Source organism: Acanthaster planci, linkage group LG03 (assembly GCF_054643075.1).
Source record: "Acanthaster planci isolate LZ-2023a linkage group LG03, COTS_SCS, whole genome shotgun sequence".
In the NCBI taxonomy this organism is placed as follows: Eukaryota; Metazoa; Echinodermata; class Asteroidea; order Valvatida; family Acanthasteridae; genus Acanthaster; species Acanthaster planci.
Window position 1 is genome coordinate 18,378,479 of NC_141779.1, and position 15,115 is coordinate 18,393,593.

General features: G+C 41.3%; 1 protein-coding gene across 11 annotated transcripts in view; it reads left to right on the forward strand.

The window, feature by feature from the left end:
* Window positions 1-15,115, forward strand: part of LOC110991023 (uncharacterized) — a 118,086-nt gene that overhangs the window by 80,701 nt on the left and 22,270 nt on the right. For all 11 annotated transcript variants that reach the window (XM_087134813.1, XM_087134815.1, XM_022256091.2 and 8 more), the window contains 2 exons: window positions 272-1,607; window positions 4,251-4,414. In XM_087134813.1, the coding sequence (XP_086990939.1) occupies window positions 272-1,607; window positions 4,251-4,414 (1,500 nt within the window). The remainder of the gene's footprint in view (window positions 1-271; window positions 1,608-4,250; window positions 4,415-15,115) is intronic.

Consider the following 15,115-nt stretch of genomic DNA (forward strand, 5'->3'; position numbering starts at 1 on the left):
AAAGACTGTTGTTAAAAGTCGTACCATGTAAGAATAATCTTTTAGTGTTGTAGTGGGAAATTCCCCCAAATATAAAAATTCCATGCAGTGTTAGTTATGTAGATATAACATTTTTTGTGATTATTTGGGACTCGATATCGCGCACAAAAATGGAAGGGCTTTTCTTGTACAAGCCACATGCAGTATCTTACATAGATTGTGTCATTTCTGTTTTTCCATGAATTGTCATCGAATTATTATTAATAACTGACATTTCCTTTTTATTCAAAAGTCCCACTATGAGGCCGACTGAGAGATCGAGTGAAGCAGAGACTGAATCAGATGAGTTGGCCAAATTGACTGTTTCTGAGAAGAAGCAGATGTTCACGCAGATCTCCAAACAGAAAGATGAAGAGGCAGAAAAGGCCAAGCCACGCAGGCGCTTTCACCGTGTACGCCACAGTGAGCGCTCTCAAACTCAGCCAGTCACCCCGGAGGAATTTAGCTCAGCGACAACATTAGCTAACTTGAGTGCCAGTGATGGCACCTCTGCAGGGACAGAAGCCAAGGAGGCGGAAGTCGATGAAGACGACGCATCCCGATTGAGTCTTGCCGAAAAGATGAAACTGTTCCACAAGAAGGCTGAGATAGACAGGCCCCCACCCAAGGTGGAAGCCCCAAAACGAAAGCGGCGCACAGACTCCAGGTTTAAGACCCAACCTGTGACAAGTGATGAGGTGAAAAAGGCCACAGGGATATCCCCTCTTGTGCGCAGCTTCACAAGACCTCCAGACGAGATCACTGGCTTGCCTCTCTCAGAGCAAATTGCTCTTGTGTACGGTTCATCAGAGAGGCTAGAAAGAAGGACCTCTTTGAAAGAGGAGAAGCATCCGGCAAGCGTTGGTTCAGAAGCAAGCTCTCTGGAGAAAAAGGGCATTCTTAAAGAGCCATCTTTTGAGAAGGCAGACTCCAGTTCTGACGAGCCCCCTAAAGGCATTTTGAAGTCAGATTCTGAAGTTAGCCATGACCGGCCACAAAAGGGGCGTAGCATACTGAAATCCGATGATACGGCCACTGTGCATTCAGACCCTGAAGTGAGGAGCATTCTCAAGGACAGGGCTGAATCTCAGAGTCGCGACATAGAGGAGACAAAGAGCATCCTTCGCCGTGATTCCAGACAAGAGAAGGACGATACGGACTCGGATCGAGTTGAAAAATCCATCCTCAAGAAGGATTCTACCTCTACCAAACCCCCATTGCAGTGCATCATGAGGAAGAGCCCAGACACCATTTCTGGTGGAGGACAGATGGATGCCGTGAAGCCCAAGGAGAGTCCGAGGAGATCTGCGCTGAAGGACAATTCTCAGGATGCCGATGTAGACAGTATGTCTGCAAAGCCACCTTTGCCAAAGGATAGTCAGAGAAGATCCTCACTGAAGAAGCAGGATTCTCAAGACACAGACCTGGATAGTGAGTCTGCCAAGCCCTCTGTGCTGAAGGATAGTCCAAGAAAAGCTGCACTGAAGAAGGGCGATTCTCAAGATGCCGACGTAGACAGTGGGACCGACGACCCAGTCAAGAGGAAAAGTGGATTGGCCACTGAGCAGCTTCGCCTCCGGAAGGCAAAGGTGAGGTCAATTCATCCTTGACAATCTGGACTTATTTAGTTTTCAAACAATGCATGGTTGTTTACCTGTTTCAGTCATTCCAACAAGACACACTTCTCACTGGACACGCTGTCTGAGTATCTACCGGTAATCCGGTACAGACTTTTGGGCTGAAACAAGTCGTACTCCCAGAAGGCTTGCCCCCTCAGCAAAACCAAAAACCTAACCACTCACAGAGCACAGTTATGCATGTCTTGATCATCAAGATCATGCATCTTGATCTGCAATGTCTTCTTTGATGAAAGGCAAGTGGTTTGCCCTGACACCGTGAAGCTTGAAAGATCTCTTTTGTGAGCATGCGTGGCTCTGAGAGGAGCTGGTTTACTTAACATTTCAGACAATGTGCTCTGTCCATCAGGAGACATGGTGTCACTGCAAACCACTTGCCCTACGTATACTCACTGTGCAAACCTTCAGATCTTATTCTTCAACGAGGGGAACTTATACAGGTCCTTATTTCCGTACACAGTAAAATCATAACATTTCAAGGTAAAGATAAGGACTAATGTTCCCTTCATTTTAGTAGCCTGTTTCTCTTTGCAGAAATACACGCAGTAAAGGAAGGTAATTACTTATAACCCGACTCATTTGATCTTTTAATAAAGATCTTTTAAAAAATCTTTTCCATTACATGTCATACTGCTATCTCAATCCGATGATGAGTTCACATTGTTCGCAGTAATCATTGAAAAGGAAATGTTAATTGCTACAGTATTTGCTCAACCAGATATTTGCAGTCCAGGCTGAAATTTCAGATGAAGATTCAGAATTTTCCTGACAATTCTTACGGGAATCCCAAACAAAACTTGATAAAAATTATATTATGCTTACTTCGACAATTTAAATTATTTTTCTCCATGAGAGCAATCTGCTTCAAATTCATTTGTAGAGCCCTCGAACACGTTGGCAGTTTTGACATTACATTCATGTACACAGTACAGTTCAGCACCCTTCTACAATCAGGTCTTCATATCTGTGAAAACAGATGTGCTGATGTGCATGTATTTCAGTGATCCTCACATGTATGTGGTACCAGTAGGTTTAGACAGGGTTTTGTTGCATTCTCAGTTTCAGGACCGATCCTTTTGATTCATTCTGTAAACTTTTGGTCCAAATTTTCCTGTCCCTGACTCATTGTTACATCCGGTCTGTGGTTTTGTAAGTTTAGAACAAATTCCTCACTTTCCAAGAGTAATTAAGTAAAATGGATGACCAACCAAACAAATAGAATACCGGTAGTTTGAAATCAATTTCAATGATGCATCCCTTGTCAAATTACTAAGATCAGGTGTAAAAGGTCACACGTGGGACCTTAAATTTATAGAATGACCCTGTTGCCTCAAAGTGGAGAAATGAATGTTGGGCTTAACAGCAGTGCAAATGTGATCAGATACCATATACTGAGTCTTAAGGCCATGTTTTTGGTAAATCTGTTTTAGTTTGTGGATTCATCCGTGCACCCATTTTGGCATTCTTATGACAATGGACAATATATGGTTGAAAAATGGTCCAAATTCCCATTGATGGACATGTACATGGTGCAGGATTTTGGTATGCAACTTTAGAAAAGTACTGGGCTCAAGGCCATGGAGCAGCTCACCATGAAAATAAATCTGCTAAGCACAGAAAATATTGGCCAAGGAAAAACAGGTCACTGGCCAAAATGGCACCCCTCCAGTGCCTCTAGTGGTTGGTTGCCAGCTGAAAAGCACTGAGCTCTTAAAGTTGCCAAGCAATATTGTCTGCTCATTCAAACTGTTTGTCAAACTGGATTCCGATGTCACATTGTCTTTTTTTCTCGTGAAAAAAATCCCTCATATTTAGAGTGTTTACCGTCCCTCTCCATCAGACTGTTCAGATTTAGCAGTCCCTGGCGTCTAGCATCAGTTCCTTGGCAGGGCATTTGTTTGAGGCTCCCCCTCCCACCCAGTGAACTTAACTACAGGAAGTGTAACACACTGAGGGGATTATAACATCCCTGCTGTATGCTGACCTCCCCAAATCTGCCGCGGGCAGCGTGAATCACATTATATACTTTGGCTGTGGAAGCACTAGAGACAAAAACACACGGTCGAGTGGTTAGATATATGTCACAGGGCTCCTAATTAGAGCTAAAAGGATTCTGGTGTAAAGACCGACGCATGGTTAAGCGGATAAAAGTAATACTAGGCTGCGAGGGAAAGTTATGACGGGTGGCGGAATGCAAGCCTTGTATGGTCATGTAAACGTCATGATAAGGAGGTCTGTACGTCAGCACCAAATTTCAATTCTGCCTTTGCTTATTGCCATATTGAGATAAATTGTGCACAATCATTACCGACTTGGTACTTATCCAATGAGCGGTGATGCACAAGCCATAAACTGAAGGCCTTTGTCAGAATCACTGTTGAGGTCTTGAGTCACTTTTATTACCGTATCGTCATAAATTGTGCACGATCATTATTGGCTTGCATGTACATCTCCACTGTTTTCTTTTATTGGGGGGGACAACAGTGCCAAAATGGCACTCAACCAGATTGTGTTGCTGTGCAACTCTGAAATGGGTCTCCCGTAATTAAGCAGGGCATTCTGTCATGAGGTCCCATATGTCTGCTTCTGTGACAGACCAATCTGAGAGCAGAAGGCTACTCCAGCTCTGACTCGGACACAGAGGTTCGAGCCAGGGCCAGATCAACCCCTATCCCGACAGTCACTCCCAGCCCACCGGCTGTGGAGATCAGAACCGTCAAGAAAAAAGAGCTTCCACCATTGGACATCACTAAGAAACGGTGAGTAACCACATCTGTCCCTTGCATTTTTCTTTACCTTAGGCAGTAGGACAAATGGATTAAACCGGTAATTTGGGGGAACATCAGGAAGTTTACATCAGAGTCCAGAGACTAATATGGAAAAGACTGCTGTAATAATTTCAAGCAGTGGTACATGACAACATGTGATAAAACACCTTGAACACTTTATGTGTGCACAATAATGTGCCACCCACTAGTGATGTTGCTGGTAATTGAAGTTGTGAGGAGCGTTTTTAATTGTAACCCAAAGATTATAGGTGTTTGGACTTTCCCCATCTGATGACAGGCATTGATGACCTGTGAGTAATTTCTCAGGAAAGCCAACCAGATTGCCTTAAACAGGAGAACCGAGAAGGCTAAATTCAAGCCTTTTGGAGTAAAGCTTCAAAACTTGATCTTATTTCTCTGTCTTTTGTACTTTAATACAGTTGGCCATTTCAAGAGTTTGTTCTTAAAATTAAAAAGTTTAAATGGTTGCCCGTGATTTTAAAACAGATCTTTTCAGCACAGTATTTTTGGAAAAAGCATTTAAAAGAAGAAGTGAGCATGTATCTATATTCTGGTTGGTACAGACTGGTTTCAATATTAAGTAGAAGTGCTAAATAGAAAGGCACAGTTTCATACTAGTGACCATTGCAATGTAAAAAGTATTACAAAAATACATCTACGAGTATAGTTAGGGAGGTCAAAACTATAAGACATCAGTCTCACAACAAGGGTTTTTAGCTAAAGTTTGAGAGATTGTAGGTGAGGAGCCAATCTCAGTGATGGGAGAGGTCATCTAAGGGCACAGATAGAGAAGGACCTGTGCTCAATCATTGACCCCATGCGGGCACCCCAAGCTGTGTAATCCATATGTATATCTTGGGCTGAGTATAAACCGGGTCTTGATGATCTCTATTAAGGGAAGTGCTCTCTGAGAGTTGCAGTTGGTCATTGAAACCAAAACTCAACTTGTTGACTTCAAAAAGTGTTTCATATTTTTTAAAAAAGGCGAAATCTGTTTGAAAATGGCCAAACTACATTGCAATCTTTGCATTCTTATAAATGAATAAAAACATTAACCAGTGTGAACTTGGTTTCTTCTTGGAAGTGTTGTGTCACCCCTTTCACGATCACCTTCCACTCCAGGCTTGTAATGGACATGTACATACATTTCTGCTTCCCAAGGTACATGTACATGTACTTTTCTGCTTTTGCAAGCTGTAGAGCAGAGTTGTACATAAGTACGCCTACATGTACTGTATTTGGATTTCTTAACAGAAACCTTCTACAGTGTAACTACTGGTACCCATGACAGCTTTGATTTTTACAAGAAATTGTTTGTGAAAGACTTTATTTTACATTGTTACTACGATTGAGTTTATAGGAAACTGTCCAGCAAGTTAGTTTTTTTCGTCATGCCACTTGCCCCAGCCACCTTAAACATTTTTCCTTTTTTGGATTAATCACCTAAGTTGAAAAGGAAAATTTTTTATTAGCAGAAAGATTCAGAGAACGAAGTGCCATGAATTCCTATCGTAAGAGGTCCTACATACTGACAAGAAACCTTTTTTGAAACTTACTGAGTAAACAGAATAATTACACCTGTGCCAAGTTTTGAGACTGGTGTCTAGGTCTGTATCCACACAGTTGTTTCACTTATCAATAACTGATAAACAGGTGAACAGTTTGTTTGCCCGTTAAGGGAAGGCAAATAGAATACTTGGGTAGTCACTTGAGGGGTGCTCAGCAACCTGGTCAAGTCACAGTGAACAGACGCGTGTAATGTGGTCATTCTGAGAAGCGTTGCCCCCGGTGGGTCTTGTCCCCTTATCATTTGGCGCCAATAAACTCATTTATTGCCTTTGTATCGCTCAGGGTTTTGACCCCCACCCCCTCTCCCTCCCCCCTTCCAACATGTACCACCCTGGTGCATTGCATGAGTTCATAGACAGTTGGCACAAATGCAGATATTTCTTTTTGTGTCACAGAAATTGATCATGACAGTGCACTCCCAATTCGCATTGTTCCCCCAAACAGTATTCACCAGTTTTAAAAATGCCCCGTACCGGTACTTGGTCAGTGCACTGGTGAAATATTGATTTTGGTTTGTCAAGCTTTGAACATAATAAAGTGCCTACAAGTCTATAAATGACTCATGCACTTCAGATAGTTGTTTTATTGTTGCTGGTACAGTAACAAGCAATACAATCTGAACATGTTGTCGAAGTGAAACTGTTAGTGTTTGTTGGTTCTGTAGCAATCTCTCTTCTTGTCTTACCGGCCTGGACATACGTGTACATGTACTGTAGTCGTACATGTACACAGTGTTCCTTATGCAGCTATAACAATATTGTGCACATATTCAAATCCCACTGGCTTCAAAGAAAATATTGGGGGGAGTGCAGTACACATGAAAGAGGTGAGAGACAAAAATCATTAATTTATTGATCCGTGGCGGTATCATCAGGCCATTCAGTCCACGCCCAGCTGTACAGCCCATGACCTCACCTGTCACCACCTTGCTAAGAACAGTTGGCATAAGACTACCAAATTGTACCACCCCTGCAGTGAGACTCAGTCACCGAGGTCGAAATTTCCCTCTCCAGTCAAATTTCATCGGCCGCCAAGTGTGCCGTGCCAAATGACATCACAAGAGTTGGATGCACTTCAGAAGTCCAGTCGAGGACGGGACCCAGTCATGTGTGAAACTTCATTTGAATCATAGAAGTGTCGTTCACATGTAACGGCCTCAGTGCTACGGGATCGTTGGTTTCTGTGGTAGTAGGCTAGGCCAGACTTTTTATGCCCTGTGTGTTCGTGCAAAGCAGGAGGACTGTGGTTTGTGTTGTGTACCAGGATTAACTATTCCCCTGAGAAGCTTGTCCGGATTATACCACTGTCGGCTGTGTGCACTCTGGGTGAGGATATGAGGTGGTATTTACCTGCATGAGGCCAGTATTTGCTGGAGACACCCATCCTCCCATTCATCTGTCAGATCATAACCAGGTGATGCATGTAAAACTTGCTGTCAGGGAGAGCTGTTTACATTGTGTACAACAAGCAAACACCTGTGATCTCAGTACCATCTGTGGCTTGTGAAAGAGTTTGACACCAGGAAATTATTTACAAGTTTGGCTTGGAATAAGGGCTTGGTCATATGCCTGGATTTGTTGGTCTAATGGCTCAGAGAATGAAGTACGGTGAACAGTTGATGGACTCTTTTGGACCTGTCTGACCGCAGAAATCTGACTCATCCCCTTTTAACAAAGCAAGATTCAAAGTAACTGGTCTTAACACGTATACAAAAACCCACCACCAGCTACCAGTGTTCAGGCAGATAACTTCTGCAGAGTAAAATTGTTGTTTGGGGGCATTGCGCACGGCAATACATGTAGTTTTTACTGTATCCAGTTAAAGATAACTTTCATTGGTTGACCGTAATTCACCAGACACCACCTGTGGATTTTGTATTCTGCATAAATGGATTGAGGCACCTGTAGACGTTATTTGCTCAGCCTATTAGCTGGTTAATCCTACATGAACCAATACATTTGTTAAGTTGTCTACTCCTCAGCGTACATATTCATGACAAAGTGTGTTCATGCTCATAATAAAGTGGATTCGCATCGTACATGTATCTGGAGTTACTCCATGCTGTGAAGTGCGACAGGGAAATTGTGCTTGCTCCACTGCAGTTTGAGAGAAAAACATCTGTCGGATCATTATGCACGTCTGCTGTGTCCTGGCATATAAGCTTACTTGAATAGGAGGTATGTACATGCACATGTACGTGTACCACATGGTCTGAGTAATATGTGCTATTGCACTTGTACTATGAAAGATACCAATGGATAAAACATCCAGCTATACCACAGATACATGTAATGTACATGTAGATATACATGTACATGTACATTGTATAGTGTTATTAATTGTTATACATGCATTGACATAAATTTACACGTGGGTAATTCCAGAAATTAGGGGTCCATTTTTGTGTGTGTCCCTGTCACATCTGATGTATGATTTTGTAAGTTCAGAACATATTTTCTAATTTCCAAGAGTGATGAATTAATGCAAATTACGTGTACCTGCCAAACAAATGGTAATAGTTTCAAATCAATTCCGGTGACATTTCCATGTCAAATAACAAAAAGTCAGATGTAACAGGGACACCAAAATGTCACACTTTTGGACCCCAAATTTCTGGAATTACCCAAGTATCAACATTGTGCACAGCACATATATTTTAGTGCACTCTTGCACATGTATTTCATCATGTATTCCATCGTTCATGAATACTACTGTTCATTTATGTTTGAATTTCAAAATTTTTGTCAGCAGTTGTCACATTTCTAACATATGTTTGACCTTCAGACATACATGTACATGTACATACATGTACAGCTGTTTCCACACCTCATAAGAATACTGTAAAGACTGCTGCAGTATATTCATGTAGGCTTTGCTATTTTTTGTTAGTATAACCCTGAATTGAGCTTGCTGTGAGTCATTATTTTCACAGAATTCCAGCAGTGGGCAAAACCTATGCAAACATCGTTTGTTAGAAAGTCACTGGATATTCAGTAAATTTACCATCTGGCTACAGTTTTATGCGTCTGAGATCCAGACCAAAAAAAAGAACTGAACTTACTGGTAGTGTCCCAGCCAGCATTATACTGCTGTTTACTCAAGCAGTAGATCATCTTTTTATGTACTACATATATTTTAATCCTCTGGGGTTTAGGCCATTAATGCTTGTGATTCTACTCCTGACCAAAAACCCTGTCAACACCAGGTACATAAATGTACCAGTACATGCCAATATTAGTGAAATGGACGTGTGGAGTATTCTTGGAATTTCCATCAGAAAGTAAAGAACGATCAAAGATTAGATGTAATAGTACGATATTGTAAATGAAATGAGTGATCACAGTAATTGAGCCTCTGTCTACACGGCAATCCTCCGTCTTTCTACCCTCCACCAAACTTCAAAACTCTGTCGTTTATCTTAGAGTAAATTGGGAGAGTGTGCACATTTACCAGTACATACATGTACTCTACATGTGTATCCATGAAAAAAAAAGAAAAATCTTACAAAGTCTCAGCTGCAACATCGCTCTGAAATTTTCTTGTATTGCAAGTCATGTATAGTTCTATGCACATGGATTGCTGTATTTTCTAGCCTGTAATCATTAAATCGCCCCATATTACTGATGCACTGTTTAGTGTAGGCGTAGGACTCAAGGTCATGTTTTTTATGCTTTCCACTTTTTGTGGATGTACAATGCACATTAGGGACACGAGAAAAAGGCATGAAAAGTTTACTTGAATATTTTACTCTAGGCAGTCCCACTATAAAAGATTTGACGATTTGTTCTTGTTGACTGACTACATGTATTATTTTTACATGCTGGACCAATAGTAACCCAAGTATTAAGGTTATGGGAGGGAGAACGATGGAAGTTAATTTTACAGAATGTAATAGCTTCAGTCAACCATAGTCCTCTGAAAAATTTGTTATTTGTGTAAGGTTTGGTTGCAAGTGTAAGAGGTACATATATGTATATCAGAAGCTGTGAAAGAAAAAGAGAAATTGAGGGACAGGAGTCAGGACGGTAGTACACACAATTCTCTACTCTCCCTCCACTCACCCACCAAAGGGATTCAACTTCCCACTGCCTTTTTTCTAAATGGTGTTCTTCAAAGTTGTTTTAGTGTAATTTTGACACAAATACCCATGGATGGTGGACAGACACATACTGAGAATAAATACTGCAAGTATAGCATATACATGTAGGCCATGCATTCTAAATCATGCCATGGAACTGAATCTGAAGTCTCGGTGTGGTCTGGTGTGGTTCAGAGAGTCAGTTCGGTGTTTCAAAAAGCCAAGGTCTTTCGGAAAGAAAGTGCCTGCATGAGTCTGTGTATGGCTGCACTAATAGGCTAGACATTCGCACATGTGTGCTGCTGTTCCTGAACGACCTCGGACTCGCTTCAATTTGGGCATGCGCTGTAGGAAGACTGAGCTGGCTCACTGATTGAGACTTTCATGAAAAGAAATACTGGTGCCTAGCTACTGCTACTCGATTCCTTAAACCAACTCATGTGCATCCTTGAAATGTCCCAAGAACATATACTGTATGTACCAGGACCGGTACTTCCTAGTTCTCCAGGGTTCATTGCACTAAAAACTGCTGAGATCAATTCGCGCTTTTCATCTTTAACATTTTAGTCGTGGTTTACATCAATCAGTTTTAATCCTCGTTTCAAATGGCAAGCTAACTCGGTGAAAAACGGTGAATGAAAGAGATCAGTTGAAATCACTGTAAAAGCTGTCATTTGTAAAGACTGGAGGGCGTTGTCTCTTTGGGGGTTAATTAATGTGTACATGTATTCTTTGTTAGGCCACTGCAGTTTCCTTCTGATGAAACTTTGAAAAGCATAAAGCATTTAATCTGTATGAAGGCACATAATAAAATGCAGACAATTGGACAGGGTACATGTACCCCCCTGGTAGTTCCTTTAAAACTGTGAATTCTGTTTTCTTAGGCTTTTATGACTTAAATTTAATACAGGGTACATATTGGACCTAGAAAATGAAAGGTTAGCAGGTTGAGGCCCTCAATATTGAAGGAAATGTTGCAGAAACACTACATGTACATGTTTGTATAAAGTAGTAACATCGGTAGGGTGGAACATAGATGCATAGGCTACCAAATGCATGTAGGGTTTATGTAAAAGTCAAATGAGTCAGGCTCCAAGGGAGTATTATGTACCGTAGTACATGTTCCACGGACTGGATGGCCCTTCATTGTTGGAATCTTACCAACGGCTTGTCAAGAGAGATTTGGTTCAAGTGGGAGTGAAAACACAAACAAAGGCTGGTAACATAACATGTATGCCTGTGTCATAACCCTAGGTCACTGAGTGCCTAGCGGGGTATGCCCTTTGGGTAATAATGATAGACTGGTACCATAAAACAAACACCCAGAGGTTGGCATTAAGCATGATTGCAGGTTGTGTTTTAGGGTGCGTCTGAGTCCGTTGTCTACTACTACAATATGTCTGAACCTTTGCCTAAAGGAGATAATGACATGCGGGACGGCAGACATACCCGTAGCCGTAGCTCTAGAAAGTGGTAGCCCTACTAGACTCATATCACTTATCAGATACGTGCCCACTTCAGCAAGCCATCTGTTGGAGTGTGCTTAGAGGTTTTTGTATGGGCACAGCAGGCATAGCTTGCCAACATAAACACTTCTTTCAAGGGTGCAGAGGAATGGTCTCTTGAGTTTGACCCATGAGGGGTTCATGGAGCATAAGTTACTTTCTTAAGTGGTACATTGAAGACAGGGATACATTAAACAGCATTTGTATGTACATGTACACATTTTGGATTTTCAGGCACCTTTGTCTGAAACGCTTAACTTTGATGCATTTGCCTTTCAAAGCCTTGAGTTAATGTGTACATGTAATTCAATGAAGTACCCATTGTCCACCAAGTTATTTACTACCTGAAGGTATTCAGTGGTACCTCTACATTGTAACCCGGTTCTCAAAATATTCTCAACTTTAATGCATTCAGTGAAACTTGTTTGTGTTTGAGCATTTTAATACAAATAGTATTCAGGAATGGCTGTGTAGTGATTTAAACGCTCACCAGAATCTACCGATACGTGTAGGACTTCACTTCTACAAGTTTTGCAGTTCGTTGACTGTTGTGTACTATTTACATTGTCTCAACTATATTTCTCAGTATACACGTACATGTAGCTGGGTCAAGAAAGCCCAGTTTCCAAAGCAAATAATAAGGGGGGGGATGCTGATGGGCCCATCAAATGGCTTCCTGAAGTAATTTTGATGAACAGGAATTGTTTACATAAACTTTGGATCACAAATGGCACTGTCTTTGCTTCAATTAACACCAAAATGTTGGCACACCTGAATGCATGTAAAGAAAGAGACACCTGTCAGTTTTTTCTTTCTGAAATGGCTAGCCTACTTTACAGGATGCAGTATTGCTACATGTAGCTGATCCCAGCAGAACTGGTAAATGTACATGTATATAGTCCTGTGTTCTTGTCCAGAGAGCCATTTTTTTGGACGGGTTTAAGGGTTGAAACTTGAAAGTTGTGACCCTAGTGATGTTCTGTGGTCTGCGGTCCCAGTTATTGCAAGTGCTTTGTGTAAAATGTTCTTATTTTGTCCACGTAGCAGTTTAGGGATAGATTGTGATCAAGGTAGAAAATGTGGAGATTTGAAGGGAAATGTTTGAAAGTTGGCGGAAAGTTTTGATTGCAACAGAAGCTTCAGAAAATATACTCTGTAAAAATTCTCAGCCTGTATCGATGTAGGCTGAAACTACGTATTCCTTCCCAGCTACTGTAGTCGATCCGTGCCTTTCTTAGCAGACCATGTACCGGTAGAGTACCACGCCAGTGCATTGTGACCCCAAGTACAGTATGTGTGAAATCATTTCGCAAAAAGAATTAGAGTGGCGTAGCATGACGCACGTACGATCAAGATGGCGTGCTGACTGTTCTGACCCCATAACTGCAGATGTAAAGGTGTTACTGGCTGAACCGTGTTAGTGTCAATAAAGCCCTTGATATTGTTTGTGCCAGCTTTGTATGGTGTGAACCATGAAAGTCGGCTTATGGGATATGTACATTTGTTCTGTATGTGTAATTTTACATTTGTACTTGTACAAAATTCAGAACTTTACCTGAGCATGATAGTCTCATTCCTCCTTAATGAAAATAAACAATTTAATGGATTGGTTTTGGTGTGTTAATAAGTCTGGAGCAGATTAATATTTGAGTGACATTTATCATAAAATCTGTTCTTGGAGCAAATTTTACAAATGCAAAATTCGGTTAATACTGATTGTGAAATTGATAGTAAAAATTACACATGTAGTTTTCAGCCAAAAACATCTGCTTCGAAAACTTGACTGAGTAAAATGTTTTTATTGTGCGAGGATGTTGTTCACTTACTTCAGTTGTAAAACCTTTCCAAAGATCTTGTTACAAGAACTTGATTCTTCTACTCCTTATACAATGATAATGTTCTTTCACATGGACGTTTGTTTCTCAAGAGTTTTGTGGAAAATACAACATGCAGACCTAGCAATCATATTATCACATGATAGTGTACAATTGTACTTTTATACATCTACATGTACAAGTATGTGCACACTTGCACTTTTGTAAGGCACAGATTAGTTAGTACAGGTCTCAGGTGCTGTGTATGCATGATTTGATTTTTTTGTTTCCTTGTTGTGAAAGCTGTGGTAGTCTTAAGCCGCATAGGCTATACACATGTACTCGGTACTCGGGTACATTGTGCCTCATGCTACAGCTACCGGTATAATGAGTCAGTGACGTAATTTGCAAAGAATGTCAATTTCTTCAATTTCTCTGACATTTTTTACTGAGCAAAACTTCTAACTTCCGTCCCTGTATAATAGTACTGTACCTGTACTGGTACATGTGTACATGTATATTATAGTTCCTGGTTATTGCCAAAATAGAGGGAAAAGGATTTTTCTTTTCTTTTCTTTTTTTTTTTGTAAATGGGTAATTCCAGAAATTATGGTCATGGTCCATTTTTTTCCGTGTCCCTGTCTTATCTGACAAATGATTTTGATTAAGTTCAGAACACATTTTCTAATTTCCAAGAGTGATGAATTAATGCAAATCACCTTCCAAACAAATAGTAATAGTTTGAAATAAACTCTGGTGATATTTCCATGTCAAATAACAAAAGTCAGACGTAACAGACACGCAGAAATGTCACACTTTTGGACCCTTAATTTCTGGAAATACCCAAATAGAAAATCGGCAACATCACTGAAACCTGTTTAAAGAGATTTGTGGTACATACATGACCCTGACCATCACAGTTCAGAGGTGATGGAAGATCCCTCAGCTGAGTCTGTCCTAGAGGTTACTAGCTGGATACTGTTTCTTCACCCCCTTTCCGTTGCGACGTCTACAATAACATGTGGCTTGATGAATTCCTGCTACTGCTTCTTTGTTTCCCAATTTTGATAACAAACAGCCTGTTCCCACTTGATCCACCAATTGGGGGATCTGATCCACCTTTTGCCATATTGCCGGATCAGATCCCCCAATTGGTGGATCAGATCCGGCAATTGTGTGTAGTGGGAACGCTAACCGTCATAAGATGGATCAGGATCAGATCCACCTTTCTTGATCCTCCTCTGGAGCAGGATACAGATCCCCCAATTGGTGGATCACATCCTGCAATTGTGTGTAGTGGGAACGCTAACCGTCATAAGATGGATCAGGATCAGATCCACCTTTCTTGATCCTCCTCTGGAGCAGGATACAGATCCCCCAATTGGTGGATCACATCCTGCAATTGTGTGTAGTGGGAACGCTAACCGTTATAAAGTGGATCAGGATCAGATCCACCTTTCTTGATCCTCCTCTGGAGCAGGATACAGATCCCCCAATTGGTGGATCAGATCCCCCAATTGGTGGATCTGATCCCCCAATTGGTGGATCAGATCCTGCAATTGTGTGTAGTGGGAACGCTAACCGTTATAAAGTGGATCAGGATCAGATCCACCTTTCTTGATCCTCCTCTGGAGCAGGATACAGATCCCCCAATTGGTGGATCAGATCCCCCAATTGGTGGATCTGATCCCCCAATTGGTGGATC